Here is a 19635-nt window from a genome sequence, read left to right as displayed (position 1 = left end):
CCCCACGAGCATTACCACCTTCCCTGGGAAACAAACCCCAGCAAGGCACACGGCTGGGGCCTGGCCAGCAGGTACAACCCAGGCCCCACCACAAGCCTCACCAGCACCCCCAGGCACAGCTTTTATAGGCAGCGCCGCTCTCTGATTGGCTCTTCCTGACCACGCCTGTTGGGTGGGGCTTCCAGCCTGTTGCTCCTCCCCCAGGTCGTGGCTCCTCCCCCCCGGGGCTGGCAGTGACCCCTGCCTGCTGACCCTGCCTGCAGCCCCTGCCTGCACTGCCGCGTGCTTTGCAGGCAAAGGGGGGATCCACTGCTCCGAAGGCAGGAGAGGGGCTCCCGCCACGTGCTGCCAGCCAGGGGGGGTCGGGACTGGCCGCCGGGCTGGGAGCAGGCGCTCGGCCCTGGGAGCAAAGGGGAAAGGGGGGATGAAACCCCACGAGGGTCTCGGGCACCTCTCTGAACGCCGCGGCCGGCACATCTGTGCTCTACCTGGGGCCCTCCCGTGCCAAAAATCCGGGTTGGATGCAAGCGCTGAGCATCCGCCGTCGGGCGGGAGCCCGAGCCAGCAGCCCCAACTCCTGAACCACGTTACGGGTGGAAAGGGCGTGCGAGAGCAGGGCAGCGGAGGTGGCCGGCTCCGGGCTCTGGCCAGGACCCGCAGCCGGAGCCCCACGGAGGATGGGAGGGAGCAGCCGGACACGTGGGGACAGCCCAGCGAGCCCTGGCCACCGAGCCACGGGGGCAGCCAAAACCGGCTGCATCATGGGGTCAGGGCAACAGCAGAGACCTCGGGCATGAACTCGCGTTCCAGAAGAGCTGCGAATCAGCCTGTTTTTTCCCCGGGAGGGTCCAAGCTGCGACTTTGCCTCTACTTCCAGCCCTGTGCTAAGACGTCCCCAGGCTCCCTCGCTCCTTGTGGGCTTTTCTCCCTCCTCACCTTGGATACAAACCGGAATCACCTTTTTTCAGCAGCCCCACGAGCGGAGCAAACCCCTTTCCCCACTGCACCCCATGGCCTCCCTGTACCCCATCACATCCCTGTCCCCCCAAACCAGGGCTGCCGCCGGCACGGAGCAGCTCCGGTGCATAAAGAGGGAGAAGCTGGACCCAGTGCTCCGAGCCCCGACCGGACCAGCAGGACCAGGACCAGGGCCGGAGCTGTGGGATGTGTTCCTGGCGTGTCCGTGCCACAATGTGCTCAGACACATCTTGATAGTGAAGCAGCAAATGCAGAACTTGGCCCCTCCAATTCATATTTTTATTTTCTTTAAAATGTCGTGTAGCTTCCTTGGTGTTTAATCCTTGTAATTAATGAGAGAGCAAAAAAGGGCTAGTTCTCATCTCTCTCTCCCTTTTACAAACCTTATACTCTGCAGGGTGGGACTGGGTCAGTTCCGTACCATTTCAAGTAGAGTAAAAAAGACAAAAAGCAGCAGAGGCATTACCTTTTGGCAAGTAAGAGGTGTCTCTAAGGAAGATGATTTTTAAATCAATAATGTATGAAAGGATTCAAATTACATACTTACATATTCAAATATTTTAAGTTGCGTACCTGGAAAAAAAAGAGGAATATCTTTTGTTTATTAAAAAGTGACTTTGAAAATGACCTGGCTGGTTCCTATATGAAATACAAAGGAAGTCCTTCTTAACACAAGGTGTCATCATACATTTATTTAAAGCTTTAATGATACGTTTTGGGACATCATCTACGCCTGAGTATTTCTCCATTGCAGTTGTCTGGAAGAGGGAGGTTTTTTTTTTTCTCCTGTCTTAAAATAGTAAATGAGGCCAATTATCTCATGGTAATTCCAAATGATAATTTGATTCCACTTTAGCTGTCAGTGTCCTATCAAATCTGTTTGTGCAGGTTAATTTTAGGAACACGTCCACCCGTTTCAGTCTGCCGAGACTCAGGGTCGGTGCTTACCTTCCAGCCCAGGGACCGCAGCGGCCGTGCACAGTCCGGGTCCATCCCGGCAGCAAAAGCAAGGAACCAAGAAACCAGAATACGGTGAGATGCTGAGGGATGTGGGATGGAGACGAACTCCAGCGGGATCCTCCCCTGCTGCCACGGGACCCCAAGCCATGGCTGAGCAGGGAAGAGGCGCCGGGCTGGTGGCCGTGCCGGCAAAGCCCAGGTAGCGCTGGCATTACGGGAGCATCGCTGAGATGTTCTAACTAATAATGAGAAGAGTGATTTTGCACTCCAGCGTGTTCGGAGCTGGCAGTCACTAATGCTTTGGGAAGGAGCACAGTGCTTCAATTTATTACGGATTAATGGGATTGATTTATTATTTTTTGTTTCTTTTTAATTAGTCTCATTAAAAGCGAAGTGATCTTCCTGTGGAGCATGCAAATAACACAAAGACACGGGCCCAGCTGATGTTTTGTTCCTGATGCATTTGTTCAGAATTAGCGTTGCAAACCAGGAAAGATTTAATAATGGTTTCTGGGAGAGATTAGCAATGAGGGAACAGCTCAGGGAAGATTAAGAGCGAAGCAAGTATTAGCCAGTTTTTTGATGGAGTGTTTGTCAAAAGTTGCTCTTTAAGTTTAAAGTGAGCCAATGAGTGCCCTTCAGAGGGCTGACAGCCACACAGCCGTGTTTGTTCCTGGTAATTTATTCAGGTTTGTTGAATTCCAGAGTTTGTTAACTTCAGTTGGTTAATCTCATCTTTTAAAATTTTTTTTTTTAAAAAAAGAGAATCCTATTGTTAGTCCTAGGCCGTTGCTTATTATCAGGCTTATGATGATGCTGGTTCAGGAAAGCTGCCAAGCCGCCTGGCCCGTGGAGGGGCTGGAGGGCACGGTGTCCCCACACAGAGCGTGCTGCTGCAGCACAACACCCCTTTGCTCTCTCCTCAGCAACATGGCCAGAGAGCTGGTGATCATTTTTCCCCTCTTTAGATCCAATTTTATGTCCTGAAGGCTTCTTCTCTCCTTCAGTATCAGGAGGATCAGCTCTAAGGCTGGTGGGAGCCCTTCCCATTCTGCAGACCCTAAGCCAGTGCCTCTGAGCAGAGCCCCTGCCCCGCCAGTGCCCCCCAAGCCTTTCCAATACAGGCAAGACCCCCAAATTTTCCCTCTTGATACCTCACGTCAGGTTTAGAGCATAAAGGAATCCGAGTATAATCATTATACCAATTTTTGCCCTAAGGGCAGAGAAGTGCAGGCACAGCCAGTGTCCCTGAGCAGAAGCAGAGCAGTGTGGCGAGCACATCGTTTGCTCCCACCAGTCCTCGCCGGCCCATAGAAGCACCAGCTGCAGTTTGTGCTTATGATTTTTCTGACATACTGTGGAAAATACAGAAAAGTTGTTATTATAGAAAAAAAGGTTAGAGCAACCCCCCCAAACCCAAACCCCAAACTCTTCAAATATCAAAAGATGGAGCAATTTTACAATTGCATTTCTAAATGAGAGCATGAACTAGCCCCCATCCTCCAAAGATCAAGAGACGGAGGGGACAGTTGTGCTCCAGGTCCCTCCAGCCACAACCCAGGCCAGCCCAGGCCACCATCTCCTTGCCCCTCCTCGGCACAAGGAGCATCCCAGGCTGCGGGACAGACGCTCGGCCAACGGTCCCACTGATGCCTGTTTGCACAGCCCCAAGACCCCGACCCCAGCACACTTCCCAGAGCCTCCCTTCGCAGGGCTGCACCCAAAACTGAACCCTGCTCCAGCCAGCTGAAAACACAATTTTTTCCCTCCTTCTGCAGTTTATTTTTTGTTCTCCCTTCAGCAGAGTGCCGGAGCCAGGCTCGTCTGGTCACGCTCCTTTTGTTTACAGCCAGTTTCTCCTCCATTTCCCTCCCTTGGCCTGGTGCTCCTCAACCTGTTCCTTGCTGGACTCTCCAGCCGCTCGCAGCTCACTCCTTCCACCCACGGGTGGGCGCGATGGGTCCCAGCCCGAGCACATCCCCACCGCCCAGCCTCTCCGGGCAAACTGCAGGGAGGAGTTTCCTCGACTTTTTTTTTTTTTTTTTTTAGTAATTGAGAAAATAAAAGCAGAGTCTGCATCATGCGCAGAAGGGGCTGCAAGCCCGGCTCCGGGGCCAGAACCCGGCGGGGCTCTGCCCGCGGACCCCCAGAGAGGGGTAGGCACCTCATCCCCACGCCCCCGCGCAAACACGCCCCGTGGCACCTGAAGCAGCGACGCTCGCCGGGTTCCAGCTCCTGCCAGAGGTTTTGGCCGTCGGGAGAGGGGGCAAAGCCCCCCGAGGCGCCGTGGGGCGGGCGGCAGAGCCCAGGGCGGCTCGGCTGGGTGTCTCGTGTCTGTGTATTCCCCCCCCGCCGCCTCCGGGACAGCCTCTGCCCGGATCCGAACCGCGGTGTGTGTCTCCCCGCGCCGGGACCCCGCCGCTCCCTTCACCCCGGCCCCCGCCCCGCAGCGCCCTGCCCGCTCCCCGCCCCGAGCCGCCCGCACCCCGCAGCGCCCTGCCCGCTCCCCGCCCCGAGCCGCCCGCACCCCCGGCTCCGCCGCTCGAGCTCCCCCGCCCGCGCTGCCCCGGGAGGCGGCGGCGGCTCCCCCGGCGCGCCCGGAGCTGTCCCTGCCCGCCGCCCCCGGCTCCCCGCGCCGGCCATGCCGGGGCCGCGCCGGGACCGCCCGGCCGTGCTGCTGCTGCTCGGGGCGCTGCTGGCGGCCGATCTCTACTTCCACCTCTGGCCGCGGGCCCGCCGGGAGCTGGCGGCGGCTGTCCCGGGCTGTCCCTGCCGCCGCCGCCCGCCGCCCGCCGCCCCGCCGCCCCACTCCCGCGCCGCCTCCGCGCTGCGGCGCCTCTTCGCCCACCCGCTGTACCGCGCCGCCGCCCCGCGGGGCCCCGCCGAGCCGCTGCTGGGCGCCCGCGAAGCCCTGCGCTACTACCGGCGGAAGGCGGCCCGCTGGAACAGGTGCGTCCCACCGCCACGGCACCCCCCGTCCGGGCACCCCTCCCCGGCTACCCCCGGCATGGGCACCCCCTCCCCGGACACCCCGGCATGGGCATCTCCCGGGCACCCCCGGCATGGGCACCCCCTCCCCCGGCACCCCTCTCGGGCACCCCCTTTCTGGGCACAGGTACCCCACGGGCACCCCCCTTTCTGGGCAGCTCTCCCCGGCACCCCTGCCAGGGCACGCACCCCTGGGTACCCCCTGGCATCCCTCACGCGGCTCCTGCTCTGCGTCCTGGCTCTCTGCCCCATCGCGCCCCTCCCCACCAGCCAGCGCCCCACGGACAGGCAGGGCTGAGCCCGGGGGAGGAGGGGGCTGCCTGGGGTGCCTCCCGCTCCGCTGTAAGGTCCTCAGGGGAGGGGAAGGGTGGCTGTTTGGCCCCGGGGTGAGACCCTGCGAGGGTAAGCGCCTCCTTTGCTCCGTGTTGCCTTCTCAGCTTGGGACAGAAGGGGCGTCAGCCCCCGGGCGCTGAACCCCAAAGCTGGCTCCCTGCGTCCACCAGCCCTTAGGCTGGGTGTCGACCAGCCACAGCCCCCCAGGCCGGAGCCCTGCATGTCTCGGTGTCAGCCCCCCACGCATGGGTCTCCACTGATCCACGATAGCGGTGTCGGGGGGCTGGCCCCTTGTTCAGCCCCTCTCCTGCTCCCACTGCTGACTTTTCCCCAGGAAAAGGTGCAGAGGCTTTTCCTCTTGGACAGAAAGGGACTCCCAGCTCAGAGCCTTCTTGCTGCCTTTCCCAGCCCCAGCAGCGGTTCCAGGAAAATTCCCTGTCTCCTGCTCCTGGTGTGGGACTGTCACTAACCCCCGTGGCCCCTGCCCCGGAGGGGACGGTGACCCTCAGCACCAGCTCTGAGCATGATCCCAGCACTAAGGCTTCACACCCCGGGGGCCTGAACCCCAGATCTCACTCCCCTTGCAGGAGGGCTGTGGCCAAGCTGGAAACAGCCAGCACCCCCCAGCGTCCCCCAGCTCCTTCCTGCACCCCACCAGCTTCTTCCTTCATGCACAAACTCGGATCCAAAAGGGACAGCCACGGTGACGTGGTGCTGGAGCAGGTCACCATGGTGCCTCCGTGCGGATGCTGAGCTCGCAGCATCACCTCGCTGTCCCCTTCATGGGATGGGGCGGTGCCCACCTGCAAGGGGACAGCAGCGTCTCCTGGGGACCACCTCAGAGGTCCCTGTCCTGGCACTTCCCCGCTGCCCAGGTTTGGTTTCCAGCGTCAGACCCGGCCCCTGCTCCTCCCACCACCCCCGTGCTGTTTGCCGCACTGCACGCTCAGGATTTCCAGTCTCCCCCTTTCTCCACTCCGACGCGCGTTCCTCGTATTTCTGTGGGACTCGCCCAGTCCCCGCTTCAGACACGATAATGGAAGGAACCGAAGAACGACCCCCGGGGCCTGCGGCCACCCCATGTGCTTGGCCGGGGGTCACCCCTGCGCGGTTCGGCCCTTGCCCGAGTCAGTCTGGAGCGCGTCGAATCCTTCTTCACATCGCCTGAAGTCCATGGGCGCTGGGCTTGGGCGTCCTCGGGACACGGGCCATGGCAAGGCTGTGTGGCGGACCGCGCTGGGGCGCATCTTCTCAGGGCTGAGCAATGCCTCCTGAGGACACCAGGATTTGGGTAGCAAGATGGATGTTTCCCAAGCAAGAGCCCAGTGAGGATGGGGGCTTTGAAGCGAAGCAGCTCACAGCACGTACGTGATGGCTTCTTGAGCACCCCCAGAAGCCCTGAGCACCCAGTGCTTGCAGTACGGCCACACCGGCCTCGCCTGCGGGACAGCCCTGGCTATTTGGTGAGAAGTCTGCGTTCCCCGTCTTTATTTACCGCTGTATTCAAACGTGCTGTTCCCAACGAAGCCGTGGCCGCACGCTGGCTTTTGTGCTGAGGTTTGGCTGTGACGTGGCCAGCAGGAAAGCTGGGATGCCGTTTGCCCTTGACTGACTTTGCTTCGCACCTCCAGGAAGGAGAAGGAAGGCAGAGTATTGATTATTCCTCAGTCACTTTGAAATAAAATATGTGATGCACCCAAGTGGGAAAAGCCTCCAGAGAGCGGGCACAGGCCGAGGTGACACACAACCGCTCCTGCCGCTGGCGCTGCAGATGGAATATATAATATGATGGCACTTGCCAGGGCTGATGCGTTTCATAAGACCGTTAATTTGCTGTGGGCACGGAGGAATTTCTGCCTCACCAGAAGCCCTGCAGAGCCCACGTCCTCTCCACCGTGGTCAGTGCAAGAGCCGTCCCTACAGCTGCCGAGAGCGAAGGGCAGCGTGCCCTGTGGGCCCACACCAGCTCCCACCGAGGTGTGACCACGTCCAGTACCAGGCAGAAGAGGCTCGGAGCCGGGTGTCCGTGGCCCATCCTCTCCTCGGCTCGACGGGGTGACAGCGTGTCTCTGCGTCACGCGTAGGTGTGGCTGTTGGCGAAGCAGCTTTCAGAGTGGCAGGATGCTCCCCTTGAGGGGAACAAGCAGTAGCTCAACCCTGTACCTGCAGCACGGCGTTCCTGTCTTCCTTTCTGCAGCCAGATGGACATCGGCTGGGCTGGGACTCATGGAGTGGGGCCCCGGGATACGGCCCATTTCGGATACCCGCGCCAGGGGAGCGCAGCAGCGCGTGTCCTGCCTCCACGGTGCTCGCTGCGTGCTGGCTGCTGCCCATCGCCGTGCTTTTCCCCAGCGCTTCGATTAGGAGCAGGAATGTATTGCAGGATGCAGAACCAGCTGGAGAGACTGATGGGGATGCAGGAAGGAAGCAGCAAAAAGCCATCCACACCTCTTCAAAACCCAAAAAAAACCCCTCTTAAAAACTCCGGAGATTTTTATCCTTGAAGGAGCAGCTTCAAAACCCCAAACTATAGCTGGCTCGGTGCCGGTGGAGGCACGGGGCGAGCGGTCACCAGTGGCCTGCACCCCGCATCACCCCACGGCCCAGCACTGGCTCAGCAGAGAGCTGGGGCAACCCTGGGGCTATTTATAGCAAGTTAGAAATGAATACGGGTTTTATATCATTAAGTCTTTTGCAGAGCTTTGCTCTTACAGGGAAATATTTCAGGAATCCTGGAGGAAACGGGGAGGCAGAGGGAGCTGTATTTTGGGTTTAAAGGCTGGCGAGGGGCTCGCTGGCCCTGCAGCAGCTCGCCCGGGTCAGGGACCGCGCAGGCGCTGGGCTGGGCTGGGAGGCAGCCGCCGGCCGGGAACTGCCTCCCCTTGCATAACTGCTGCATTTTTTTCCCTATCGGTAATCTATTGCTCACTGCCACCCTGGGGGGGACAGCCTGCGTGTATGGGAGGCAGGAGAGCAAATATGGTAAAATATTTGGGCAGCTTCCCTAGGGAAAAATCTTGAGTCGTTCTTCTAAATTACACTGGGATCTTTATTATCCCTCGTCTTCATTATCTCTTAACCTGGGGTTAAGGTTGTGCCTCAGAGACTTGCCCACGCGAGACCTGGTGCACAGGTGGAGGCCCGTCCGCCGGAGCCAGCAGCATCCCCGGGGCCACGTCCTTGTGCGCAGCCTGCCAGCCAAACCTGCCGAGGAGTCTTAGCACGCTCCCGACTCGGGGGGAGCTTCTGCCTCCTTTGCATGTGCCCTGAGCAAAGAGCTGGGCTGAGAGAGAAATGCTCCGGCACCCTTCCTGCTGACCACGCGCACGTGGGCGTCGTGCCTGTAGCTGTCCCAGTCCAACTGAAAGGCAAACAAACGGGAGCGGGAACGGGCTGCTCTGACCCGCGGACACGCCACGTCTCTCTTTCCTAGATTTCTCCCAGGACGCTACTGAAACGTGTCCCTCGCCACCAGGAGGGTTCACCCCCGGCTCACGGGTAGACCGGACTAACCACACTCTTTCGCCTGCTCGGACGGAGGATGATGATGAAAAAAACACAACTGAAACCCAACACTTTTCTTCTGGTCTGAGCAGGGAAGCAAAAAAAAACAGCAATGCCCCCGAGCCCTTTCCAGCCACCAGCGCCAGCTCCTTGGCCGATAAATGACTCGGTGCATGGTCAGCACCCACTTGCTGCAGCCACCGCTGCGCGCCGTGCAGCGCGGCAAACCCCGGCAGAGCCACGCCGCCATCCCGGCGGACAGCCTGCCGTGCCTGCAGGTGCCCACACACGCTCCCTTCTCCCACCATGCTTGAAAAGCCTCCCTCTCCTCGCTGCTTTTAGTTTTGTTTGCATTGGGCAAAAACTAAAAAATGAGGAAAAATTAGGGAAAACTAAAGGTGGGCATGGAAAAGTCTCTTTTCCTCTTTTGTGTTTCCCAGAACGTGTTTTGCTAAGGGTCTGGACTGGGCTTAGCGAGGCGCGTGGCACCTCCCTCTCTCCAGCCGCTCCATCCCAGCCTTGGTTAATGCCCCACTCGTTGTCAGCCCCCAGCTCACGTGTTCGTTCATGGATGTATCTGGGCACTTTCCGTGCAAACTGAACTTTGTTTTCCCGTTATCAGGACTGGCTGCTCCGTACGTGGCTCGGCCGGCTTTAACGAGAAACTAACGCTCTGTCCCCCGCCGGCTGGAATAAGTGACCTTTCGGCTGCGGTTTAGCAAAGCATGGGTCCCGGTCATGGGGGTCTTTCCGAGGGCTTTGCAGAGGGAAGAAGGCGGCACAATTTGTGAGACCTTTGACCATCCCAGTCATTGCTCCCTGCCTCAGTTTCCCCTTGGGTCGCACTCAGAGCGCTTACTCACCCCATGCCCCCCGGCTCTGCTCCCTAGCACCCTCCTTACACCCCGACAGCCTCTGGGCTCAGAGCAGTAAGGATTTCCATCCCGTAGCTCATCCTCATCACCCCACAACCGCTCTCTTCCAGGAGACACAAGCTTTACAGGGAGGAGCTCAACCTAACCTCCCCGGCGGCACCGGTGCCGCTCCGGCCGGAGGCCAGCTGGCTCCAGTTCCACCTGGGCATCAGCCGGGATGGGCTCTACCCGCGCTCCAGCCCCGCCGTCGGCAGGCTGCTCCGGGACATGCAAGACTTCACCACTATCAGTGCCGGTAAGTGCCCTCCTGCCGCGGGGCCGCGGCCACGGGGGGCTGCGTGGGGCTGGGGGGCTCCGGCCCCCCCAGGTCACTTTTGCAAACAAGGCCGGGGCTGTCGCTCGCTGGAAGAAGCCCTGCGCCGGCTTCCCGGCAGGTTTTATGCCGCGCCGTCGCCGTGCCCTTACCTTGAGACGGGAGGAAGGGCTTGGCCGTAGCCCTCGATGCAGCATCTTTTGGTGGCAGCCATGCCGGGGACCCGCTGCACGGCCGTTTAATCCCGACAGGCTACCTCAGCCCCCCCTCGAGGGGACTGCACACCCCCCCCCCCGCACGCCCCGTGCTGGGAGGGGGCCGGCGGCAGAGCCCGAGCCCGGCGGGGTCTCACCGCTGCTCCTGCCCTTGCAGACTACAGCCAGGACGAGAAGGCGCTGCTGGGAGCCTGCGACTGCAGCCAGAGTGAGTGTGACGCTCCGGGTCCCGCTCCCCCCTCGCACGCCGTCGCGTCGGCTGACCCCAACCCCAACTCCTCCGTCCTAACCTCCGCGAGGGAAACGTAAAGCCAGGCAATGCCAGGCCCTTCTCCCTCCAGTTAAACCCGCCGCCCCAGCAGAAGCTGGGACGTGGGTGCCAGAACACCAGTACGCCACTGGTTTCTACTGGGGGGGGAGGAAAAAGTCCCCAAGAGGATGGAACAAATGGCTGTTCGGAGAAGCGCTGGAGGGGAATCTCCTCCATGGCCCAGGGGAGAGGGGTAGAGAGGAAAAATAACTGCAGAAACAGAGGAGAGCGGCTGGAAGGAGCGATGGGATGCGCCTGGCAGGGGGGAAAGCCGAATCGCACCGGCGTGTGTAACCGGTGCTTCACCGCGCACCGGGGAGGCTTTCCAGGCAGCTAACGGCCCGTTTCCTCCCCAAGTCGTGAAGCCCAGTGGTGTGCACCTGAAGCTGGTCCTCAGGTTCCAGGATTTTGGGAAAGCCATGTTCAAGCCCATGAGGTAAGGCATGCCGGCAAACCCCGCCGCCGAGCCCCCGCCGCGCCGCGTAGCCGTGAACCAAGGGGCCCCGCAGCGAGGGCGCGAGCATCCTTGGCAAGGACAGGCACACCACAGCCACCTCTTTCCTCTCCTGCGCTCAGCTACCTCGGCAGCCGAAAAGGTTTTATTATTGTTGGCTGCTTGCACCGTCCCAGAGCCGCGCGCGGATAAACGCCGGCGTTCCCACGCTGCTTGCCGACGTCGGCAATTTCTCAGTTCATAGATGCCACGCAGCGACCGAACCTTGGGGTGCTTTGCTTTTAGGGGCTGCCCATTTCTTCCTCTTCCCCAGCTGACTTTGTGTTTTACCTTGTTTCTCCCTGGATTCCCCAGAGTATTTCCAAGAAACACTCATCAGTCCCGGTCACCTCAAACAGGAGTTTTAAATCGCTTCTGCACTTATTTCTAGCCCCTTGGGACTCTTCACATTTGTTCACTCTTGCTTTACTTTCCACGCACAGGCAGGGCAGCTGGCAGCACACCAGCTGTGATGGTTTGCTCATCCAGAAAGCAGCCAGCTCCTCTCCCCTTCGTTCCCACCCATCTCTGCCCCGTGTCCGGCAGGTCCAGGAGGGAAGGAAAGCGTCCGTGCACCCAGCTGAGCCGGGAGGGCTCAGCAGTGCCTGTGGGCTTTCCTGCAACATACAGCCTTGGGAGGCTGAGCATGCAGATTCACACGCGGCACATCTCGGGGCACTGGGTGACAGCCAGGAAATGAAATGAAATGAAATGGGCTGGTGTTCCCATCTCGGGGATATGGGATCATCAAACCTGAGCTCTTTCCCTGCCTGCCACAGGAGAAGTGCGGCATGGCCTCTGGCATCCCCCAATGTTGTACCCACCCGAAACGCTGTCCTAAGTGGGTCTAAACTCTGGCACAAATGGTTTTAAAGCCCACAGTCAGCCCTTCTGCCTCCCTCACCCACCTGGCACCGCGGCGATGACTCCGGCTCGGCACCGGGCGCTTTGGGTCCTGGTCTGGGCACCAGCTCTGCCCGGTGGCCCTGGCACCGCCGTGGCCACATGATGGCTGTTCCCAAGCACACTGGCTGTCCCTGGGTGCACTGTCCTTGTGCCACCACTTTGTGTCCAGGCTGCCTGCCAGCTGCCCGCACCGGTGCCTGCCTGCAGTGCTGTTCTGGGTTAGGGTAAGCCCCTTGCTCTCTCCCAGGCAGAAACGCGAGGAAGAAACTCCCGAGGACTTTTTCTACTTCGTTGACTTCCAGCGGCACAACGCGGAGATCGCCGCCTTCCACCTGGACAGGTAGGGACCTGCCGCGGCGCCTGCCTCCTCCAGCTGCCGGCGCCCGGTCTTCTGCCCATGGAGAGCTTTGGCACGGGAAATGCCATGCTGAGCCCTGCAGCGCTGCTCAGCCTTAGAGAAGCGCTTGCGTTGCAGCACCCTTTTGGGAGCCGGTGCGTTATTTGGGGACGGGGTGGCTCTGGCTCCTGGCTGCAGCCCAGGAGTCAGCTTTGCCTTGGCCGCTGCGTGAGAACAGGCTGGCAGAGGGAGCCCAGGTCGCAAACGGGTCGGGTATTTGCCCGGCCGTCATGTGGCCACATGCACGTGGTCGCTCCCATGCATCGAAGCGCAAAGATGAGCTCCGGGCACAGCCTGGATCCCCTCCCTGGCAGGGAGTCACACGCTCCATCAGCAATCAAGGTGTGTTTTAGATTGAGATAAATGGCAGTGATGCAGCTTCAAGCTCTCAGCTAACGAGCAATTAACCTGGCACCTCTTCCCAGCAAGCTTTTGTATTTAATAAAATCAAAAATAGCCTTATTAGAAGAGGAGGGCAGCAGCCTTCTTCCCCTCGATGGGCTGAGTGTTGAACATCAAGGGAGAGTGATTCCTGATGATGATAGAGGTCTTCAGTTCCCAAGCCCAACTCCCATGATAAACAGGACTGTAAGTCCTGTAGCTCAAACTCGGAGCAAGGGAGCAAAAAGAGCTGAACTCCCTTTCCAGCTCTGCCCCTACATCACCACAGTGACTCTGCTTGACTCGCCTACCATCAGCTTGCCTCTCTGCATCCCAGCTTTACCACCAAAAAATGAAGCTGGACTGCTTTTCTGAAGTGCTCTGTGGTTTATAGAGCTGAGAGGTGCTAGATGAAAGCAAATGATTTTTTTTCTTTAAACATTACTCAATAAGTAACAGGCTAAATCCTGTTTTGTGCCCGATTCTCAGAAGCAGACGGCATTACCCAAGGAGCAAAGCGCAGCATTAGCTGGTTCACCCCACGTTACTGACTCAGCAATCCACAGCGGCTTTCCATTCACTGACATGAATGCCTTTGTGCCCCAGGCCCTGATTTTTTAAAGAATATTTGAGATGAGTCAGCTGGGCATGAGTGCCTCCGAGCGGGGGTGATCCCTTCTCGCCTCCCGCTGCCTCGGCCGCGGTGTCCAGGTTCAACGCATCTTTGCTCAGTGTCAAACCCGACGTCGTGGAAGGGCCTGAAGGGCTGTTCTGCCCCCCGAAGAACCCCGCTTGCATGCGAGGGGATGGGAGAAACCAGTTAGGGAAGAGACATGAATTCTGGAGAACATCCAGATTGTTTCAGACAGCAGCTATTAAAATACCAAAATGGGAACTCAGCCACATTTTGGTCCAGAGGGCAAAATGATCCTGGCTATTGGCTAGAAAGAAGCTGGGAAGAAAAAAAAAAAACAAAAAACAAAAAACAAAAACAAAACACAACAAACAGAAAGAACTATGTGGGTGCAGTCATCAAAAGTCATTCAACAGAAGGGGCGAGGGTAGCATCCACCGTCCCACGCTGCCATCCTGTGCAGTAACGTCCCTGTGCACCGCAGGCTCTGAGCTACTGTCCCTTCTGTGCAGGATCCTGGATTTCCGGAGGGTGCCGCCCACGGTTGGGAGGTTGATCAACATCACCAAGGAGATCCTGGAGGTCACCAAGAATGAGATCCTGCAGAGCGTCTTCTTCGTCTCTCCAGGTAGGCGAGTGCTTGGCTGCCACAGGCTGGGATTAGACAGTGTTGGTCCACAGTGGGTGGAAGGGTCTGCAGGCAAAAGGACGTGTGCTGTTGTGCAGAAATGAAATTCCTAGGTGAACCAGATGCACAAAGACATGGTTACAGCAGGGTGTCCCTCTCGGAGCATCCAGCTGGAATCATCTGCCAGATCTGTTTGCCTGCCCTCTTTTCCTAACCTTTCCCTTAGCACAGGACCAGGTCTGTCCATCAGCCAAAATCCAGGTATTGTCCATGATTGGGCAGGTTCACATCCGTGATGTGCCACAATATATGCAGTCACCGTCATGCGACGGGGAAGAGATCAGTCCAGGCTGCCTTGCAGCCTCCTGCAGATCGATCGTAGCTCCTTTCCCTGTTCTCCTCTCTCTTCTCCCAGCCAGCAACGTGTGCTTCTTTGCCAAGTGCCCGTACATGTGCAAGACTGAGTACGCAGTGTGTGGGAACCCCCACCTCCTGGAAGGGTCCCTCTCCGCCTTCCTGCCATCCCTCAACCTGGCGCCACGACTCTCCATCCCAAACCCATGGATCCGGTCCTACTCATTTGATGGAAAAGAGGAGTAAGTGGGTCAACGATGCTGCTTCCCATGTCCGCATTGCGGGGGCCATGGGGGAAGGAGAACGAGCAGGGTACAGACACGCAGACATACGTACAGAAATTGTACGTCCAGGCAGAGGAAGGCCAAGGTTCAGCGATTGCCCATAATTAGTCTAATAACTCTTAACGCCAGGGCATTGACTGGGTTTGACTTCCAGTCTCCTGCATGCACAAGGAGGGAGATTTAAGTCCTCCTCTCCATCTCTGCACAGGAGACCGGCTTTGGGGTGCTGTTGGGACACAGCAGCAGCAACCACTGAGTGTGTCTCCCCCTTCTCTTCCGACTCCCGCAGGTGGGAAGTGAATCCGCTCTACTGCAACACAGTGAGGGAGATCTACCCCTACAGCAACGGCAACCGGCTGCTTAACATCATTGACATGGCCATATTTGACTTCCTAATAGGTATGATGAAGGGCGAAATAACATTCCTTCCTTCCGTCTGGGCCTTCAACATCAGTCTGTCTGCCCTCCCGTACCACGGTGTTTCTCAAAGCCATCCCTTCTGCTCCAGTTTTGGGAGACTGCTGTCTCCCCACAGCCAGCCAGCACAGCCCCTCCTGATCTGCAGGCAAGGGGGAGCCCCCGGGCCCACCCCAGTCCACTCCCCAGGGGGTCCAGCAGGATGAAAACAGCAGCTCTGAGCATCTTGGACCCTTCCAGCAAGGCAACGAGTATTTCATGCAGATCTGAAAGAAAACACAGGGTAGTTCAGGAGATTACTCAGTCACAGGCGAGGGAAACTCTGTTCCTCTGTCTGCCCTTTACCAGGGAACATGGACCGTCACCACTATGAGATGTTCACCAAGTTTGGGGACGATGGCTTCCTCTTACATCTGGACAACGCCAGAGGGTGAGGCTGCGGGAGGACATCGGGGAGCGGGGCAAGGTGGTGGGCAGGCACTAAGGCTCGGCTTACCCTCTCTGCTTACCCCCCCCAGGTTCGGGCGGCATTCCCACGACGAAACCTCCATCCTGGCCCCGCTCTCCCAGTGTTGCATGTAAGTGCCAGCTTTGTCTTCCTTCCCAGGCACGTTGGTGTTCCCACCACAGCGGACACCCAGGCCTGGCTCCATCCGGCGGCACAGGGAAGAGCCCCTGCTAATCGCAGCCGAGGGGGCGGGCCAGACACCGCAGCATGGGAACCACAAGTTGGCCCTGAAACAGGGATTAAGCTTTTCTGTCCGTTCACACACAATCATTAAGGTTGGGAAAGACCTTTAAGACCATCAAAAGTCCAACCATCAACCCAACACCACCATGCCCACTAAACCATATCCTGAAGTGCCACGTCTACACATTTATTTATTTTTTAAGAGTATTAAGCTCTCTTGTGCTGCAGCCTGCTACAGTGTCATACAACTGTGCTTCCTGGATACTTTCCCGTTGAAGCTAAAAGGTCTTGCAAGTGTAGAAGCTTTCACTGACAGACCAGGAGATGCTGTCTGTTAGACCAAACCCTTCCAGAAGGGTCTGCTAGCATTTCCCAGCCCGTCGACACGAGGTGCTATCAGCCCTATTCATCTGACATGAAGCTCAGCAATCTCCATCCAAAAGCCTAGTGGAACTTCGATAGTTAACCAGGTTTCTTCTTCCCATGGCACTAAGAAGAAACTCGTAAATTTTACTATTTGAATCCTACCTTCCCCCTTTATTAATTCACAGAAGTCATCAGCTGAAAGTTAAATTTGAGAGACAGAAAAAGCTGCTCTTCCCTCTGGTTTCTCTTTAGGAGATGCCTAACCTACTTCCTCCCTGTATCTGTTGCATCTCACCCTCGGGGTGTTAACTGCACTCTCTCCCGATACACTTGTATTACCATATCTAATTTTAAGAACTGCTATTTGCACCCAGTGAGTCTTTTCATTTACAATTGCAGGCTCACAGTAAATCCTTCTCTTGAGCTCCCATTTTTTACAGTTTAAATTAACTCTGCCTCTTAATTTGACCTGTATACAGTAATAACCACAGGTCAGATCCTTTCCTATTCTTCCAGATCCACCTCCCAGAAGCTCTTCTTAGTTTAGTCCTCCTTGTAAGGTAGTGGTAAGACGACCTGCAAGTTGCACCTTGTAATAAGCCAACTAGGGATAAGAACAGTGTAAAAGCAACTCGTGCTGCCCGAGGGAGACACACAAAACCTCATTTCCCACAACAGCCAGTCCATTTGGAGTGGGGGAACATCCAAAAACGCTTGGAAAGGAAATAAAAAAGTTTATGTGGCAGAGAGGCCACATATTTCAATCTGCCCTGACCAATGAGCTGGACTCAGCCCACCGAGTCACCTCCTTGTTCCTACATCCTACATGAAGTCGAGCTGTGCGCAGCCAGGCAGGAACAAGGTCCTGCAGCCACTCCAGACAAGAGGGACCACTCAAGCCACGGGGGTCTGGACAACAGGCTGCTCGCTTCCCTGCTAAACACGTTCCTCTCGTTCCCAGCTGAGTTCTTCTCCAAGTCTGGCTTCCAGCAGATTTAAGTCTGGTATTTTTAGCTACCTTTCGCAGCTCCCACACCAGTCCTTGTCCCACGTGTTGAAGTCTGCTGCTCTCATGTCCCAGCGTTGCTGCAAGTACAGTAAACGGCACAAATACAGCCATGCGGTACGAGACAGTCCTTTCCCCAAAAGGGTCAAAACCCTCAACGAGGCACAGAGAGGCCTGAAAACAGCCCCCAGTTAACCTGGCACGTGTATCGCCTTGGCTGATGAAGTCCCTAGAAGGCTCTGGGTCAAATCTTCAACAATTCAGTACGACAGCAGGGTTACTGGGGAGAGGAGCAGGGCCGGTGGCAGGATTTCCATTTCACGCAGGATTTCCATGTTCTGCCTGTTTTTTATGTAACTGTTACAGCATTGAACAAGCCGTTCCCCACAGGGTCAGACTATCCCGTTCTCCACCTCCAAGCCCCATCGCCGTTCAGACCAGAGCAAACACGGCTGGTGTTTACCCGCTGCAGCTCCTGGGTCACCCCTTGCCTAGCAGGGGAGCACACGCTCGCCCGCTGCGGTTCTGCGGCGGCGGCAGGACCTCACAGCCCTGCTCCGGCAGCGATTGAAAGCCTTGTTGCCAGCCTTAGCACTTGATCAACTGCTGTTTCTTTTTTGGTAGGAATATTAACGCAAGCCAGGCAGCGGGCAGCCAGGACAACAGCCACCGTTTAGGTCGCCTGCCCCCCGTGCCAGCACGGCGCAGGAGGCAGCGGTCGCAGCGCTTTTCTCCCTCCCTTGTGCAATGCAATCCCCGTCGATGCCCTGGGTAAATAACAGGCATCCAAAGGCGAATTCTGGAGCTGGTTAAAATGTTTCTGACTACACCTTTTTCCCCATCTGAAAATTCTGGCTCAGCTAAATAGGAATGGCTCCATGAACACAAACTACTTCACTTCCAAAATTTAAAGGGCAATAATTAAAACCACTGATTAATTTCTGTATTAGAGATGCTGAAGTCAAAACACTTTTGCTGAGGATTAAACAATGATTTCAGAATACTGACTTTAGTTCCCAGAAGCATTCCAAGATTATAGCTTTTCATCCCATTTTCTGTCAAAGGGAAATAATATTTAAATCTCAGTACCTCCTAAGGTAAAAAGTCACAATAAATCAGTTTCAGGAAATACTCCCTCTTTTTGCTCAGGGGTTTGACAGATTATTCCCCCTCCCTCCCCATCATGCCACCTCATTATACCTCCTCCTCTGCCCCACCCCATAAATGTCATCCTTGGGAACATGGCACCACCCTGCAGCAATCTGGGGAACCGGGTCATCTCCGACTCAGAGGAAAAACACATTAGTGAGAACTTCTATCATGTTTTTCTCTCTGATGACAGATATCCACAGCACAAACACTCTGCAGTCTGGAAAAACAAAGGAAGCAGCAGAGGTTTCTGCAAAAATACTCATTTCCTTCAGAAAGGGAAAGATTTTGTTCCAATGTTCTTTGTCAAGTAGCTTCACCCATCTCTGCCCTCCCTCCCTCCCCTACTACCAAGGGGCTCAGATAGCTGGCTCCTGCTGGGGTGCTGCACGAAGTTTGCATTAAGATGTCAGATTTCTTTTTTTTTTCCAGAATAAAGAAGACGACATTATTACGACTCCAGCTCTTGGCTGAGCCCGAATATCGGCTCAGCGACGTGATGAGGGAATCGCTCCTGCAGGACCGCCTGGCACCTGTCCTCACCGAACCCCATCTCTTGGCTTTAGACAGACGGTTACAGCTCATCCTGAAAGCTGTGAGGAAATGCATAGACACGTATGGAGAAGCCAAGGTGGTGGCCAACGACACCACACAGCCTGAGGCTCCTGCATCTGACAGAGTGAAGCTGACCACTTAAACAGTCCTAACTCATGCTCAGAGGTGGGGGAAAACCCCTGCAAGGCAAGTGTTTTAATAGCTGGTAATCTCCATCTACAAACGCTTGTGGAGACTGAGAGGGGAAACTCTGCAGAAGATCTTGCCCAGAGAGGTGGTAGATGCCCCATCCCTGGAAACATCCCAGGGCAGGTTGGATAGGGCTCTGAGCAACCTGATCTAGTTGAAGATGTCCCTGCTCACTGCAGGGGGTTTGGACTAGATGACCTGAAAAGGTCCCTTCCAACCCAAACTGTTCTACGATTCTGTGATCTTCAAGAATCACACTAGGCTTCTGTGCTGGGTACTCAACCAAAGCTTCTGTGCTCGGCCAGTGCGTTGGTAAGCTGTGGCCTGACTGCAGCGTGCCTTTACAGCCCAAACACCAGCTCTCTGGTGGAATAAGCAGTGATCTCCTGTTCTGCAGCTGGGCATGCCCTGGGGAGGGCAGGGGAAACACATGGCCATCGGTTTGCTCAACCTGCATGGGATCTCAGTCTTGCTGGTGAAGGACACCAACTAGATCCAAGGATGAGGCTTGAATAAAGAGATGCCAAGAGCATTTTCCTCTTATTAAGTCTCTGTTCTGTAATCAAGACTGTGTATTTGAGAAAAGAGCGATCTTACTTCACAAGGGCAGTACCTGCCACTGAGGCAAGATAGCACGTTGATTCAGCACCGTCAGATGTAGAACATCTGCACAGTATTCACCATCAGGCCTGTCTGCTGCCTCTTGGTC

The 19635-nt window shown here is 56.7% G+C and overlaps 1 protein-coding gene across 1 annotated transcript; it reads left to right on the top strand.

Moving 5' to 3' along the window:
• Positions 1-3470: 3470 nt before the first annotated feature.
• Positions 3471-18879, top strand: FAM20A (FAM20A golgi associated secretory pathway pseudokinase; the record flags this gene model as incomplete). The annotated part of the gene is made up of 11 exons (XM_082008188.1): positions 3471-4887; positions 9749-9933; positions 10324-10374; positions 10834-10912; positions 12123-12215; positions 13800-13915; positions 14331-14511; positions 14843-14952; positions 15319-15400; positions 15489-15548; positions 18615-18879. The coding sequence occupies exons 1-11, from the start codon at positions 4019-4021 to the stop codon at positions 18877-18879; spliced, it is 2091 nt and encodes a 696-aa protein (XP_081864314.1). The 5' UTR covers positions 3471-4018.
• Positions 18880-19635: the final 756 nt, after the last annotated feature.

Source organism: Phaethon aethereus, assembly GCF_964289735.1.
Source record: "Phaethon aethereus genome assembly, chromosome: 18".
NCBI lineage: Eukaryota > Metazoa > Chordata > Aves > Phaethontiformes > Phaethontidae > Phaethon > Phaethon aethereus.
Note: the sequence above shows the minus strand (reverse complement) of the source record. Positions and strands in the feature narration are given on the sequence as shown.